At 34.0% G+C, this 13513-nt stretch overlaps 2 protein-coding genes across 2 annotated transcripts; both read right to left on the bottom strand.

The window, feature by feature from the left end:
• Positions 1-3690: 3690 nt before the first annotated feature.
• LOC125215600 (F-box/FBD/LRR-repeat protein At1g13570-like) lies at positions 3691-6593 on the bottom strand. Its single transcript, XM_048117057.1, has 4 exons — positions 6461-6593; positions 4568-5378; positions 4323-4481; positions 3691-4227 (listed from the first exon to the last, which is right to left on the bottom strand). The coding sequence occupies exons 2-4, from the start codon at positions 5366-5368 to the stop codon at positions 3898-3900; spliced, it is 1290 nt and encodes a 429-aa protein (XP_047973014.1). The 5' UTR covers positions 5369-5378; positions 6461-6593; the 3' UTR covers positions 3691-3897.
• A 3237-nt stretch (positions 6594-9830) lies between these two features.
• LOC125215075 (phytochrome-interacting ankyrin-repeat protein 1-like) lies at positions 9831-12315 on the bottom strand. Its single transcript, XM_048116383.1, has 3 exons — positions 11616-12315; positions 10392-10563; positions 9831-10305 (listed from the first exon to the last, which is right to left on the bottom strand). The coding sequence occupies exons 1-3, from the start codon at positions 11736-11738 to the stop codon at positions 10091-10093; spliced, it is 510 nt and encodes a 169-aa protein (XP_047972340.1). The 5' UTR covers positions 11739-12315; the 3' UTR covers positions 9831-10090.
• Between the last annotated feature and the right edge of the window lie 1198 nt (positions 12316-13513).

The following is a 13513-nucleotide window of genomic DNA, read 5'->3' as shown; positions in this document are numbered from 1 at the left end:
TCAGCGCTTTTACTTTCTAAATATTTTTGTCGATATCCGTAAGTTGACTTTAAAGGAGTACAACTTTTAAAAGTATTTTAAATATTAGCGTGTATGTACTAGTAAATGAACTTAATAAGGTCAACGCTTTTAATTGTTAATTTTTTTGTCGATATACGAAAATGGTCTTTAGATAGAATTTTTTAAAAAATTACTAATATTTCTAAAATAAGTGTGTACATGTATAAGTAAATAAACTTGTTAAGGTCAACGCTTTTACTTTGTAACTTTTTTGTCGATATCCGTAAATGGTCTTTAGATATAACTAATATTTTTGTCTCAATATATATAATATACTCCTAATAGTGTTGCAATACCTTATACTTCCTCCGTCTCTAAAAAGTATGAACATTTGGTTCGTCGCGAGTTTTAATACATAATTGATAAAGTAAGTAGTGTTAGTAGAGAGTGTGCTCCATATCTTTAGTAGTATAATGTAATGATATAAATTGTAAATAAAATGATATGTAAAGGTATTATATTGTCTACCTATTTTAAAATTAGATAGTTCATACTTTGAATTGATGAAACTAATAAGAAAAATAGAAAATAATTCATACGTATATTTTTCAAGACAAAATAAGTATATAGAAAAGCATGCATGTTTATTATTTAATTATATTTTTTTACTTTTTCGTCTCATAAAAATAGAGACATATAAGAAAACACATATTTTAGTGTATAGTAATTGATAAAGCATGAGAGAGATAAAAGGAAAAATCATTGAAGTATATTTGTTGAGAATGTGACTCATAATATTAGAGTAAAAATGATTTCTAAAAATAGAAGTGAATTATATTTATGGGAACCGTAAAATTTAGTAGTGCTATTTTTATGGGAAAAAGTTAGAAGTAGTATAATAAACTTAGAGTGGATTCATTGGTTGCTAAATTACACTTTTGTAGAAAATTAAACATTTATATAATGATTTAAAAATTTCTAAACAATTTAGGTTTAATAATTTGTTTGAATTTGAAAATCAATGGTAAAAAATTTTAACCTTAGTTAAATAAGAGCCCTCCATATTCTATAATGAACAATATAGGCCATAGAGCTTCGACGCCGATTCTGCAATTCCTCTCCCATTCCCAAAGTAATATCCCTCACTTTTCATTTTTCACTTTTCATTTCTCAATTCATTCGGAATTATTGATATTTAAATGTTCATACCATGTTTGCAAGGAAATTTTGTCATTTAATTGTAGTTCCTTGATCTGATAACTGAATTGAGTTTATGCCTTCTTTTCTGGTTTGGGTATCTGACATATTAAATTACATTATAATTATCTCAGTTATTAAATTAATACATAGTAATAATAATAATAAGGGGATAATTACACAAATCATACAAATGATGAAATTTGCACATAAAAAATGTTTGATGTTTGCATAAATCATAGCAATACAAATGTTTCGTAGGTGTTTCATTTAAATATATTTCGTCTTTATGTTTTGACACCATTAACTATTTGCCTAATATTTATCTATGCAACAAAATGTTTCATCATTTTTTCATGTTAGTACAAAAAAATTAATTATTGCACTATATTATATTGGTACAAAAGTTTCATCAATATTTTACGTTTTGTTCGTCACATCGGTAAAGAATTAACAGCGTCTAACTCTAAGTAACTAATATACTCTAATTATAGTATTTATTGGAGTATTTTTAATATTAAATACTAGTATAATTCACAAATTAAAAAATATAATACTTCGTATAACAACAATCAATATTCACAATCTTCGTACCTTTTTTCAAATCAAGAACAAATAAATAAGTACTTAATAATCAAAATGTTAATTGAACAAAGACTCAAAGCAAAAATATAGTGAAAGCAACCTAATCAAATTAGGCCAACACAATAAGTTGTTGGAACTTCACAAACTCAGTGAAAGATCAATGGTATTCTAACAAGAAATCATGGAAACAATCGTTGAAAAAATAGGATCACAAACACTATTTATAATCATATGAAATCCAGATATTATCACTCAAAAACATAATTAAGTTAATGCCATGAAAATGGGAAGCAAGAGAGATGATGAGAAGGCAGTGGAGGAGCTTCTTCGTGAAGCAATGGATATGGTGATTCTTGAACAAGCCACAGCCATCAACAACTCATCACCTTCTTCTCAATCTCTCCCGTCTCACCTCGAAACCCGCTTTCAACTCCTTAAAACATCAACTACTCAAACCCATGCTGCTTCTTTTCATGCTAAAACTTGTAAAAATCTTCCTCCACATTCATCCAAAAATGTGGAGCAAAAGCTTCGACGATACGAAAAGTGGGAAATCCTCGAAAACATATCTCCTCCAACTCCAAAGTCGCGGAGAGGCCGGTTTTGGTGTTGGGGGAGGGAGAGTGGAGAGAAGAGAGAAAGAAACTCGGAGCAAGTTTTTCGAAAGATGTTTGAAAAGGCTAAAAAGGATGAACACAAGATTTGTAGAGAGGCTGAGAAAGTTATCAAGTTGGTAAATTATGCTTCTGCACAAATGGAAATAATTAAATAACTAGTTGAATTCATGTGTTATAATGTTGTCATTTGTTTTATCAATAAGAAGCTCATTTTCTTGCCAAAGCCCAGTTGTTATACTTATGTTGGACACAAAATCTTGTAAGTGGCAAATATTTCAGAAGCAATATAAGCATAATGAAAATTTCTTAATAAGAAGATTCAATCTGTTGAACATACATACATACATGTCGTTGGCAAATATGGGCTAATTTTGTAGGCTACACTCACGGGTAATTCCGCTGGTGATCTGGCAACCATCTTTCACTGTGACGAGTTTTCTGGTCCAATTATGCGCGGTAAAAAAAACACGCACTATGTGGAATTCTCGAAACTCTTCACAGTGTAAATGGTCGCCGGTCCACTCTGTGGAACGACCCGTGAGTATAGTTCTACAATGAGTGCCCCTTGCATTTTGATATGAAGAGATTGGGGGTTAAAGATTGAAGGGAAAGGAATGGTAATGCTGTAGAGGCTATTCTGTTATTTTAAAACACTTGTATGTCTAAAGCAATTGATGTGCATTAATAATTTGCAGAGATTGGTTGAAAGCAGAGTATGGGGGTAGGCTTGAAACCATTTAATTTTAGATGCATTTAATTTCTGATGTGCCCATCTACCGGTGAATATGAATAAATAGCCACTTGGGATAGAAGTGTGAATCTGAATATTTGATGATCACTTTTATAAAAATATGTAGTATTTTTTTTTAAGACATTCTAACAATATAGTGCATTTATGAATAAAAACATTCAGATATGCAACTCATATTGTTTTGATGTTGGAAAAGAAGTTCAAAGTCACTAATTATTTTTCTATTCCTTTTACTTTTTTAGTTGGCCAGAAATTAAATTAAGAATGGTTGAATTGGGTAGATTTGGGGGTGATGCAGTTCCAACAAACAAAAGACTAAATGGGAAAGACTTGAATTTTTACTGGCTGCTCAGAAAATGGTCCACAAATTAAAAAATGGTTAGAGTAAAAATCAAGTTGTTAGTTAAATAAGTAAGATACTAGTATCATCTTTGATCATCAAATTATTTTAAATTTGACCTTGTCATGCTACATCTTGACTGTCGATTAAAATAAAGTACAGTACGAGATAAAATGAGTTATTTTTGCTAAAAGATGAAATGATTTCCAAAATAAGAATACAAATCTTGGGACGAAGGGAATATCCTATTACAGGGGGCCAAATAAGAACACAAATCGATTCACTTGGGATTATTACAGTGCGAATTGATGGTTCAAAATTTCAAAGGATGGATTTATAGCATTGTAGCAGAATCTCAAAGGAGCCTAATACATTTACAAACAGCCTAACTAGTGGGAATGAAGCACCTACACATGCTTGCTCCCATTATTGTTCCCCGAACTCAAGATTTCTGATGCTCGAGGACTGAAGATTTCTGCGCTCGGTGATGCTCGCGGATATTGCTTGAGCTCGTTGAGTATCGACTCCCCTCCATCAGCGATGCTGCCAGTTTGGGGTGTTATCGCCATTTCCTCAAGTGCCGTGGCTGATGCCAGTAGATACTTCACGAATTCCATCTCAGCTTCGATCCCAGAGAACAACTGCATCTTCACGGTTTTCAGATGAGCCAGCGACTCTGAGCTTGTTTGTGACCTCAAGAAGTCTGCCACAGCATCCACCACGTCGAAGGTGAAAGCCTGTGTATCATAAAGTACAAACACCGGGTTAGATCCACTTCTTCTCAAACGGACATTTCTGTTTCGAAAGAGTAAATTCGGATATTGCAACTTACAGTGATATTAAGGCGCTGTAGATTAGGGCAGCTTCTGATGAAACAAATGGCACACGAAGACTCCTGAATTTTCTCAAAATACATATCCGAAAGGTGAAGATTCTTCAGCGTATTCAAAGAGATTGGCAGTCTGTTTGGTGCTTCGTGCTCAACAAGATCCTGCATATGCACGAGATAAATGTCAAACAACCAAACTTCGATTGCATAAACAACTAATACTTCAAACTCGAACAACTTTTTCTTACCTCTAATGCATAGGCTTGTAACTGAAGGTCCTCAAGGGCAGGCAGGCAGCTAAGGGATTTCACCAAATCTAAGGAAAAGAAGTTCCCGCGTTTAAACTCCATGGATGAAAATGTCAATTTAATATCCTTCAAAACAGGGCAATTCTTGAACGATACTGACTTGAACACCCCGTTGAATTCAAAGTATTTCAACTTGGGGCCGGTTAATTCCAGGCAATCGAAGCTGGTGCAATGAATCAGTCTCAGTCTTTCAACTGCAGGGCACGAAGCAATGAAAGTCGTAAATGATTCAGGCACAAGCACAACCCTTTGCAGTTCAAGGTTCACTAGCTTGCTGAATCCCTTGAACCCCGGGAGAGGATCAAATACACAGTTATAGAGCCTCAAATTTCTCAGATGCTGGAAACTAAGCAGGTGTGAACTCAACCTGTGTGCCTCTCCTCTCGATACATGGAGGGTCAACTCTTGAAGAGTGTTATTTGGCAGCAAGCGAACCCATTCATCAATATCTGGATTACTTTTGAGATCAGGCACTTGCAGAACAAACTTTAACAAGGGACCCTTGTGAAGTTTCAATATTTGGTAAACCAGGGGCTCCAGTTGGTGGCCTCCCAGAAACATTTGATCGAACCAGAAATCAAACACAATATCCGGACACGACGCCCACTTGTACCTCCATTCCCTGGACAAAATGCTTGTCCTCACCACATCTCGAAGAGGCAAACATCCAAGAATGTTCTCAATTATGTTATTGGGTAGATCGGTCAACAAATCAGTCTCAGTTCTTGCAACAGTCTTCATCGTTATAAAACTGGAACATGGTTCAAGAAGAGAATAGCTAAGAAACACATAGAAAAGAAGTTCTGAATAATCTCTAAACCACACAGAGAATCACCAACTAATCAAATGTTTGAATATTGCAAGAAAAAGTAATCTTACAACTATATGATTACCAATTAACCAAAGGTTTGAGTTTGATAGAGACTCAATTGTTGCTGCAGTAATAAACACAAAATTGACCTCATGAACAATAAAAAAAAAGGTAGGTTCAGCTAACCATTACTTAAATCTCAAAAGACAAAATATAGGTTTAACCTCTTACTGATTGACAAGACACATAAAATTAAAAAATCTTACACCAAGTAAAACCAATACATCATTCAACTAACCAGGAGAAATCATGTTCAAGAATTTAATTTTTATTGCCCCCGATAAAAAAAATTGACCTTTTTTAGCTTTGAATTATTCAACTTAGCTTAGTGTAACAATACACACAAAGGAGGGGTCACATTATAATTTAATATAGCATCACTGCTGAATTATACATTGTGCCGCTCATTGTGGCATAAAAATAAAATTCAAACTAGAAAAAAAGATAAAGACAAGATTAGAAAATGTTCGTTTACCAGTTACCGCACAAGGATTTCTGCTGCTTTTCGATCAAATATGACTATATGATCCACTTATCTTTAAAAATTTCTAAAAGCAATGAGTAGTTTAAAGAGAATGGTAAACAAGTCAACACGTGCCAAACCGTCATTTCCGACAGCTCCACAAGCTTCAACGCACTCCGGTCGCCTGGCCGGCTTCTCATTTTTCGTGCGTTTAATTTAAGGAACGAATAATTTCTAAAAACCTAATTTATTTTGATTCAATTATGCTCAAAGACATTTCCCACCGGTGATCGCCGACGAGAATGTGAAAAAATAAACGGTGAAAGCACAAAATCAAGCAAAACAAACAAGGGCAAAATAAATTATGAGGAAAAAAGGGGGAAATCATCCATCCAAATTCACGAGCAACAGCAATTCAATCACAGAAGACCTAATTTCACCTCTAACCACAGAATTAACGAAACGGAAATCAAAAGGTCTAGAAAGGAATCCAACTCACGTAGAGAATAAGCGATTCGAAGTCGTGGTCGGATCAATTTCTGCGGTGAGAGGGAAATGAAAGAGCGATTTTGAGGTGAGGAAGAAATTGGAGATATGAAAAATGCATCCCCGCACACAGTATTATAATTACAAAGCCAATCTAAGGGGGGGGAGGCAGTGGGACCCACTTCAGAATAATTAATTTGTAAAATTAATTGATTTATGGGTGCTCTTAGTCAGATGTCGATAAGATCAATGTATGATTGTTACTAATATAAATAATAGTAGTAGTACTTATTAATTTATTTATGATTAATTTGAGTCGATGCTCCATTATTATTTTATGGATTAACTTTCACTATACGCATTCATATCTGACGTGGATTACCTGCCATTATTATTGCCTTTATTGGCAACAATAACTCCGTTAGTGCTAATGTTTCTAGAAGGTCGGAGCCAATGGAAAAATCAGTGGAGTACTCACCCAATTATTACTCCCTCTGTCACGTGTTATTCACTTTTTTTTTCAGCTTGTATCAAAATATATAAGTACGCTATTTTCATAATTTTAATAAGTATTTTTCTCAATTATTACATCACCTCAAATTTGGAAAAAAAAGTTTGACATGAGTATGAAAGATACAAAATAAACATAGTCGAAACCACATCTTTAATCATATAAATTAAAATGTTTTTGATGCAATTAGTTAGCCACATTATTTAAATTTTATATATTTACACACGTCAGGTCAATATGTTACACAGTAATTTTCAAAAATTGCAGGATTAGCTTAAAAATTGATTGAATTATTGAATTTTTTGATAATTTGTAGGAGTATATACAAATGAGGATCTAAATTTTACTATATTTTTTTAGTTAAGTAAGATATGAGAGTTTATCAAATGTGACTAGTAGAGAACATCTTAATCATCATTTAAGAAAAATATTTGTTATGTAATGACGGAATATCTAATGCCTTTGTTCGTTCGCGGGAAAAAGGCTAATGAAAACGAACCAATTTCATTTATCTAAGTTATACTCCATTTCATTATTAATTGTGTGATTATGTACACATGTATTTGTCTCACTAATATATACTACCATATGGTTCACTAGTCTTTCGAGGTGGCCTAACTTTATAGATACAATGTGCAAACTCGTGTCCAAAATAATTATGATTGTAATTGTCCAAGTAGTTTTCAAATTTGGCATAATAGCCAAAAAAGTCATGCTAAACGTTATTATAGAGTAAGTACTACATTAATTTAGTACTCTTGTTGCGTACAATGTCAGTATCGTCTCTTTAATTAGAATGTGACAAATTTAAAGAAAAAGCATCTTTTCGTTTCCTAATTTGATCGTAATATCTGAATTTTATATTGTGAAATATTAAAATGAAAATTTTCACAGTAATAATTTATTTTGATGATACACAAAATATTAAATATTCGACTCTGACAAATTAAAAGTTCGTAGGGACTTCTACTTGCGTTGGCATTGCTTGCCGCTTAAATATTAGACTTGTCATATGGTACAATTAAAAATGTTCCAATTGTATCATAAAAATGGTTCAATAAAAAGATTATTGACAATTTGACATTAGCCACTATACAACATAAATAATTACATGTATATCAACTTTTATAATATTAATGTACAGGTGTCCTGGAGGCTGCAACACCGCGGCAACATGGAATTGTTTTAATTGAAATTATATGGATAAGATTATCATCATTCATTTCTTAACATGGTCAAATATTAATCCTAATTGATATATTATGCATTGACTGCCAGAAATATATATTAATAGTGATTAAAAAGGAAAAATTAGTTGAAGGCCCCAAATTTGTAGATAAAGATATGATATTTTTCCCATTTTATAACAATTTCTGAGATGTTGTAACTACAAAAAATAACAAGAACGGTATTATAATTTGCAACATAGTAAAGCTAATTTCGAAAGTAAAAATTTGAACTAACGTGGCCTTATGTTATATTTTTTAACTATCCTTTAATTAGTTAAACTATTGCAAAAGTAGAAAACTGATTTACCAAGGAAAATTCAAAGACAGTCAAGCAAACAAGTAGTCTAAAAAATTTAAATTTTTTAGGTTTTGTAGCATCAAGACCATAGAAAATTTGAATACAAGTCAGAAAGAAGAATGGACCGCATATTTATTCCATGTATTGATACTTTTTATTCTTACAATTGTAATTATTATATAAACAATGCTTTTTTTTAATGTAAAAATACAAGAAATATCTTTAACTCATTTCACAAATTAGAAGTGAAAATATATTAGAGGAATTTTAGATTAGATTGTACTAGTATGGGCACCCATTTCTATTGTTGAACATCAGTTTCATGAGTTTGGTTTTCTTATGGGCACCAATTTCTTTTTTTTGACTTTCGACAAATAAACTAGCTAATAGTATTGATGCCTTTTGGATTCAGTTGCTCACAGAAAACGAATTCTGGGTGGACTAATTAATGTGCTTAAAAACCAAAAAATAAATTATTGCAGTTACGGCCATTGGATATATATGTTGACTTTTGATTTTAAGAACTTGAATCTTCCAGTTTGTCACCAGTTGAAGAAAAAATATATTATCTTCGAATTTTGGAAAGCAGATGCCCGAAAACTGTGGGATGTATTGCTCTTCATATTCGACACTCTATTTTAATTTATTCACAAATAGTATTAATTTATCGTGAAATTATGGGATACATACAGTTGACCAAAATGAGGTGATAATTGATGCAAAGTTGCAAACAGATGTATGTGAAAATGGATGGATTGACCTTATTATCCAATAAATGTCCTAGGAATAGATGGAAGCCATGCTATAATGAGGTCAAATTTGGGTGGCAAGAATCGTTTCGTATCATTATCATGTTAGATTCGTGTCATTATCGTGTTGTATAGATTCATGTGTCATGCCAACACAAATAAGATCTTATTGCTAATGGAATCATGTCACATTCAAGTCATTTTTAAGTTTAAATGTAGCAAATCAAGTTTATGTTCAGATTGAGAATTTCCTTAAAAAACCATGTTTAGATTTGAACTTAATAAGCTTGAGTAGTTATAAATCAAGTTTATGTTCAGATTGAGAATTTCCTTAAAAAACCATGTTTAGATTTGAACTTAATAAGCTTGAGTAGTTATCAATCAATCCGGAAAAATCTCAACCCGATTGATTTTCCAATCTTAGCTTCTGAACTAGGCCCAAACTTTTGAAATGAATATAGCCCGTGGAAAGAAAACAGAACCCATCTTCGCAAAGCAACGAATATGTGAAAACTCAATCATTTACCATCATCAGTTTTATCTGCAATAAAATACTTCTCAAAACCTAACAATGGTCAGCTTTTTTGAACAGAAAATTCAGAAACTTGATATTATAAGCATCTTCGAAATAATGTCCAAGAAGTTTGGTATATAACCACTTCTATTGCACATCAAGGCTAGTCACTCGTCACACAAGCATATATCATACATGAGAAGCAAACACAGAGTAGTCTCAAGAACAACAATAAGCAGAAAGACTAGGGCTTCGGATAAGTGATAAATTCAAGGCAGTCACCAAGAATCCACTTCTAGCTTCAGGTTATGTTTGGTAGAAGCAATGCCCAGCGGGTACATCTCAGCTATCAGAGCTACATGATGTCTCGCCAGATGAAGAGCTGTCCTGTTGTAAGCGCCTTAGTTCTTCATAAGCCCATTCAAGTCCAGGACAATAGTGAGTAGGCGGATTGAACCTTGTATCGTTGATATCATCAGGCAAAAATGCCCCATTTTCAACCAGGAATCTAATTGCTCGCTTCTTTCTCTCTTTGGCTGCATTGTGAAGAGGGGTCCCTGCATCCAATAGAAACAGTAATGAAGTGAGTAATGACATGCAGGCAAACATGCAATGGATATCATAGTTGGGAGAATATACATACAGCCACAAGCACCCTTAGTTCGAGCATCAATATTAGCGCCCCGCTCCAACAACTCATCCATCACCTTAAGATGGCCCCCTTTAGCAGCAAGATGGAGAGGGGTCACACCATGCGATTTTGGGCCCCAAGCAGCAACATTAACATCAACTCCTTCATTAAGGAGCCGTCTCACCTGCAAAATAATATCGAAAGTAACATAAAAATCAGTCAAGGAAGGAGCTCACAAACAGCAACACACACACAAATCATGTCCATTCCACAAATTACAAGAGTTGCTAGTTTTTTTGCTGAAACGGAAGCAAAAAACTTTCTAATCCAAAATGCAGCACCTACCCCTGAAAGTTGCTGCCCACAGGAATACAACTATGTAAATACAGACTTCAACTAATGACTAACAAGCCTAATTTTTTTTTATAAGCACATGACAAGTCTAACACCTCTATACAGTTAGTTGGTCCTCTTTATCCTGACATTGTAAGGCACATCTGTAGTGTCAACTAATAAAGCAACTAAAGTCCCCCTAAGTTATTAGCCAGTTATCACTAACATTTCTTATCCCCCAGCCAACAAAAGCTACAAGAGTTTCTTTACTTTTATTTCTAGTCCTCAACTCCTCATTCCATTCAACAAAATGATACCTTAGTCAGCAAGGACCTCCACTTGGACACTGTTGAAATAGAAGCCACCTTAATGAAACAAACTAAGCGACTAATAGCATGATTCCCACAATAACGTGCATAATAATTCATAAAGGGAATACAGTCCAATTTAGCCGGGACAGTGTGCTCAAAAGAGATCTCATTAATTGGCTCGAGGCTCAAATGCAGAAGGGTACTGGACTACTGGCAGACAGAAAGCTAATTCCATGTTGGCAAGCAAAATAAAGTTAGAGCTGTGGTCCCTAGTACAAGCAAAAAACGGGTATATAGTTATCCCCACAAGAAACCACGGAACATAGGATCTTATGAACTACGAAAGTTAATCTATTCAAGTAATATAGCACATATTAAATTGAATATGAAGTAATAGAGCACAATTCAATCTCAACTATTCAAGTAATATAGCACATATTAAATTGAATATAAAGTAATAGAGCATGATTCAATCTCAACTATTCAAGTAATGAAGGACCAAAAGTAACAAAATCCAACAATTACAACAACAAATACTATACAATCAGTGAACACTACTAAGAAACTTGACATGACGAGGATATCAACATACCTCTCTGAGGTCGCCTTTCTTAGCATAGATGTGTAGCAAGGTCCAGCCTCGATCATCCCTATCCACTCCCAACTTAGGCATCTTCCGTTTCCTCCTAACAGATTCAACCTCAAACTCTGGCATTGTGGGATTTCTAAGTATCTATCTTTTGTGAATAAAAGGTATGCAATAATCCCACAAACTATGATTCAATTCCCAAAAGTTCCGATAGTTCCAAAACACTAACGCAACCAATTTTTTCACAACTCAGCGATCTTAAAACTAAAAAGACAAGAAATTCGACTGTGTGAGTGTGTAAAGCGTTTGACGTAAGACAAAGATCAGATTATATTATCTTTGCAGAAAGATCGAAAGACAGGAAATTTAGCGAGAGGAATGATTGGCCACGCAGTACGGGGCAAAGGGATTCAAACCAGGGCCAAAAACGCGGAGATTATTGACAAGCATCACATTGAACGATGATGTAACCCGAGATTTCACACAGATATTCATAATTGATGCCCTAATCCGGAAATCTATAATCAGATTGAATCAAAGAATGAACAGAGGACAATCGAACTCAATTAGGAGGCTGCATATATCTCGATTGCGTGTCTGTATATGCGGATGTGGAGGATTAGGGATTGAAATCGGACGAAACCCTAGGTCAGGAGCGAATCAGGAGATGAAAGAGGCGAAGATGAAATCAGCCGCCGCACGCAATAGCCAATGGATATTTATAAATTGTATGCATATATATCGAGAAATAGCGTTTCATCTAAAGTCGTTAAATATAAACAGCGTTTTTACGGAATGGCCAAACACAAGGCCGTTTTGCTTTTGAGGATGCAAAGCACAACCTTTTTAATGCAATAAACTCTATACTCAAAATCACATACTTTAAGTACTCCTATAAAATTAATAAAGTACAATAGAAATAGATAATGAAACACAATTTATTAGAAAAAGAAATTTATCAAAAATACAAACGGATTAATATATGTGTACGATCTAAACGAAAAATAAGACTATTAATTTATAGACATATTAATATATTATTATGAAAGTTATTATGATAATTTTTAATTATAGTCCTGACAAAAGAACCTTTTAACGTTATAAACGAAATAGAGAATTGTAACAATGGGCTGTACAAGGAATAGTATTGAGAAATGACTACATAGCCTATAATCGAATAGATCCAACAATGTTAATTTCATTCAATCCAAGAAATATCCATGTGCCTCAAGATTTTGGGGTTTATTGGAGATGTATTGGTATTCTAAATAAGAGCTTGGATTTTGGCTCGTGGATATGGATAGGGATGAGATGAGATCAGGAATAAGAACATCCACTGTAGGAGAGCCGCGGCTCGTGGCTCTCCCGCGGCGCTGTTAAACATGGGCATTGGGCTTGTCTACTATAGTGTAAAATATGGGCGTTGGTGGTCCGGCCGCGATTTCGTGGCTTGGCCCAGCTAACTGTAGTGGACACCCTAATATTGATAAAAACTCATTTCTATGGAATATGCTGTGGAATTGACAATATCATCATTCTCCTCTAAAATATTTTTATGTGTTACTACAAAACATTTAAATCACAAAATGGTGAACAACGCAATAGTAGTAACTAGTAACACATAAACTGTGGTATAGTTGATTAACTTTATGGTCAGTTCGATTATAAACGGGTCGTTTATCTATGGGCGCTTAAACGGTTCTCCGGTTCTCGGTTAATCGAAATTGGAACTGGAACCGGCCGGTTAATTGAGAAACTGGAATCGGATTTTCCGATACTGGTTCCAACTTTTTTAAATAAAACCAATTCCGGTTCGGAACCGGTCGGTTCCTAACGGGGAACCGGATTATATCTTAATTTTTTTTATAATTTAATATGCTAATAAATCTAATTTAATTGAA

The sequence above is a fragment of the Salvia hispanica genome, chromosome 3, assembly GCF_023119035.1.
Source record: "Salvia hispanica cultivar TCC Black 2014 chromosome 3, UniMelb_Shisp_WGS_1.0, whole genome shotgun sequence".
Taxonomy (NCBI): Eukaryota; Viridiplantae; Streptophyta; class Magnoliopsida; order Lamiales; family Lamiaceae; genus Salvia; species Salvia hispanica.
This window is presented reverse-complemented; position numbering and strand designations above follow the sequence as displayed.

Coding starts and splice junctions, on each gene's coding strand:
- LOC125215600 (XM_048117057.1), bottom strand. CDS start 5,368: ATGAAGACTGTTGCAAGAACTGAGACTGATTTGTTGACCGATCTACCC. Junction 4,482..4,567: donor TACAAGCCTATGCATTAGAG/GTAAGAAAAAGT, acceptor GTGCATATGCAG/GATCTTGTTGAGCACGAAGC. Junction 4,228..4,322: donor TACAGCGCCTTAATATCACT/GTAAGTTGCAAT, acceptor TATGATACACAG/GCTTTCACCTTCGACGTGGT.
- LOC125215075 (XM_048116383.1), bottom strand. CDS start 11,738: ATGCCAGAGTTTGAGGTTGAATCTGTTAGGAGGAAACGGAAGATGCCT. Junction 10,564..11,615: donor AGAAAGGCGACCTCAGAGAG/GTATGTTGATAT, acceptor ATTATTTTGCAG/GTGAGACGGCTCCTTAATGA. Junction 10,306..10,391: donor AACTAAGGGTGCTTGTGGCT/GTATGTATATTC, acceptor TATTGGATGCAG/GGACCCCTCTTCACAATGCA.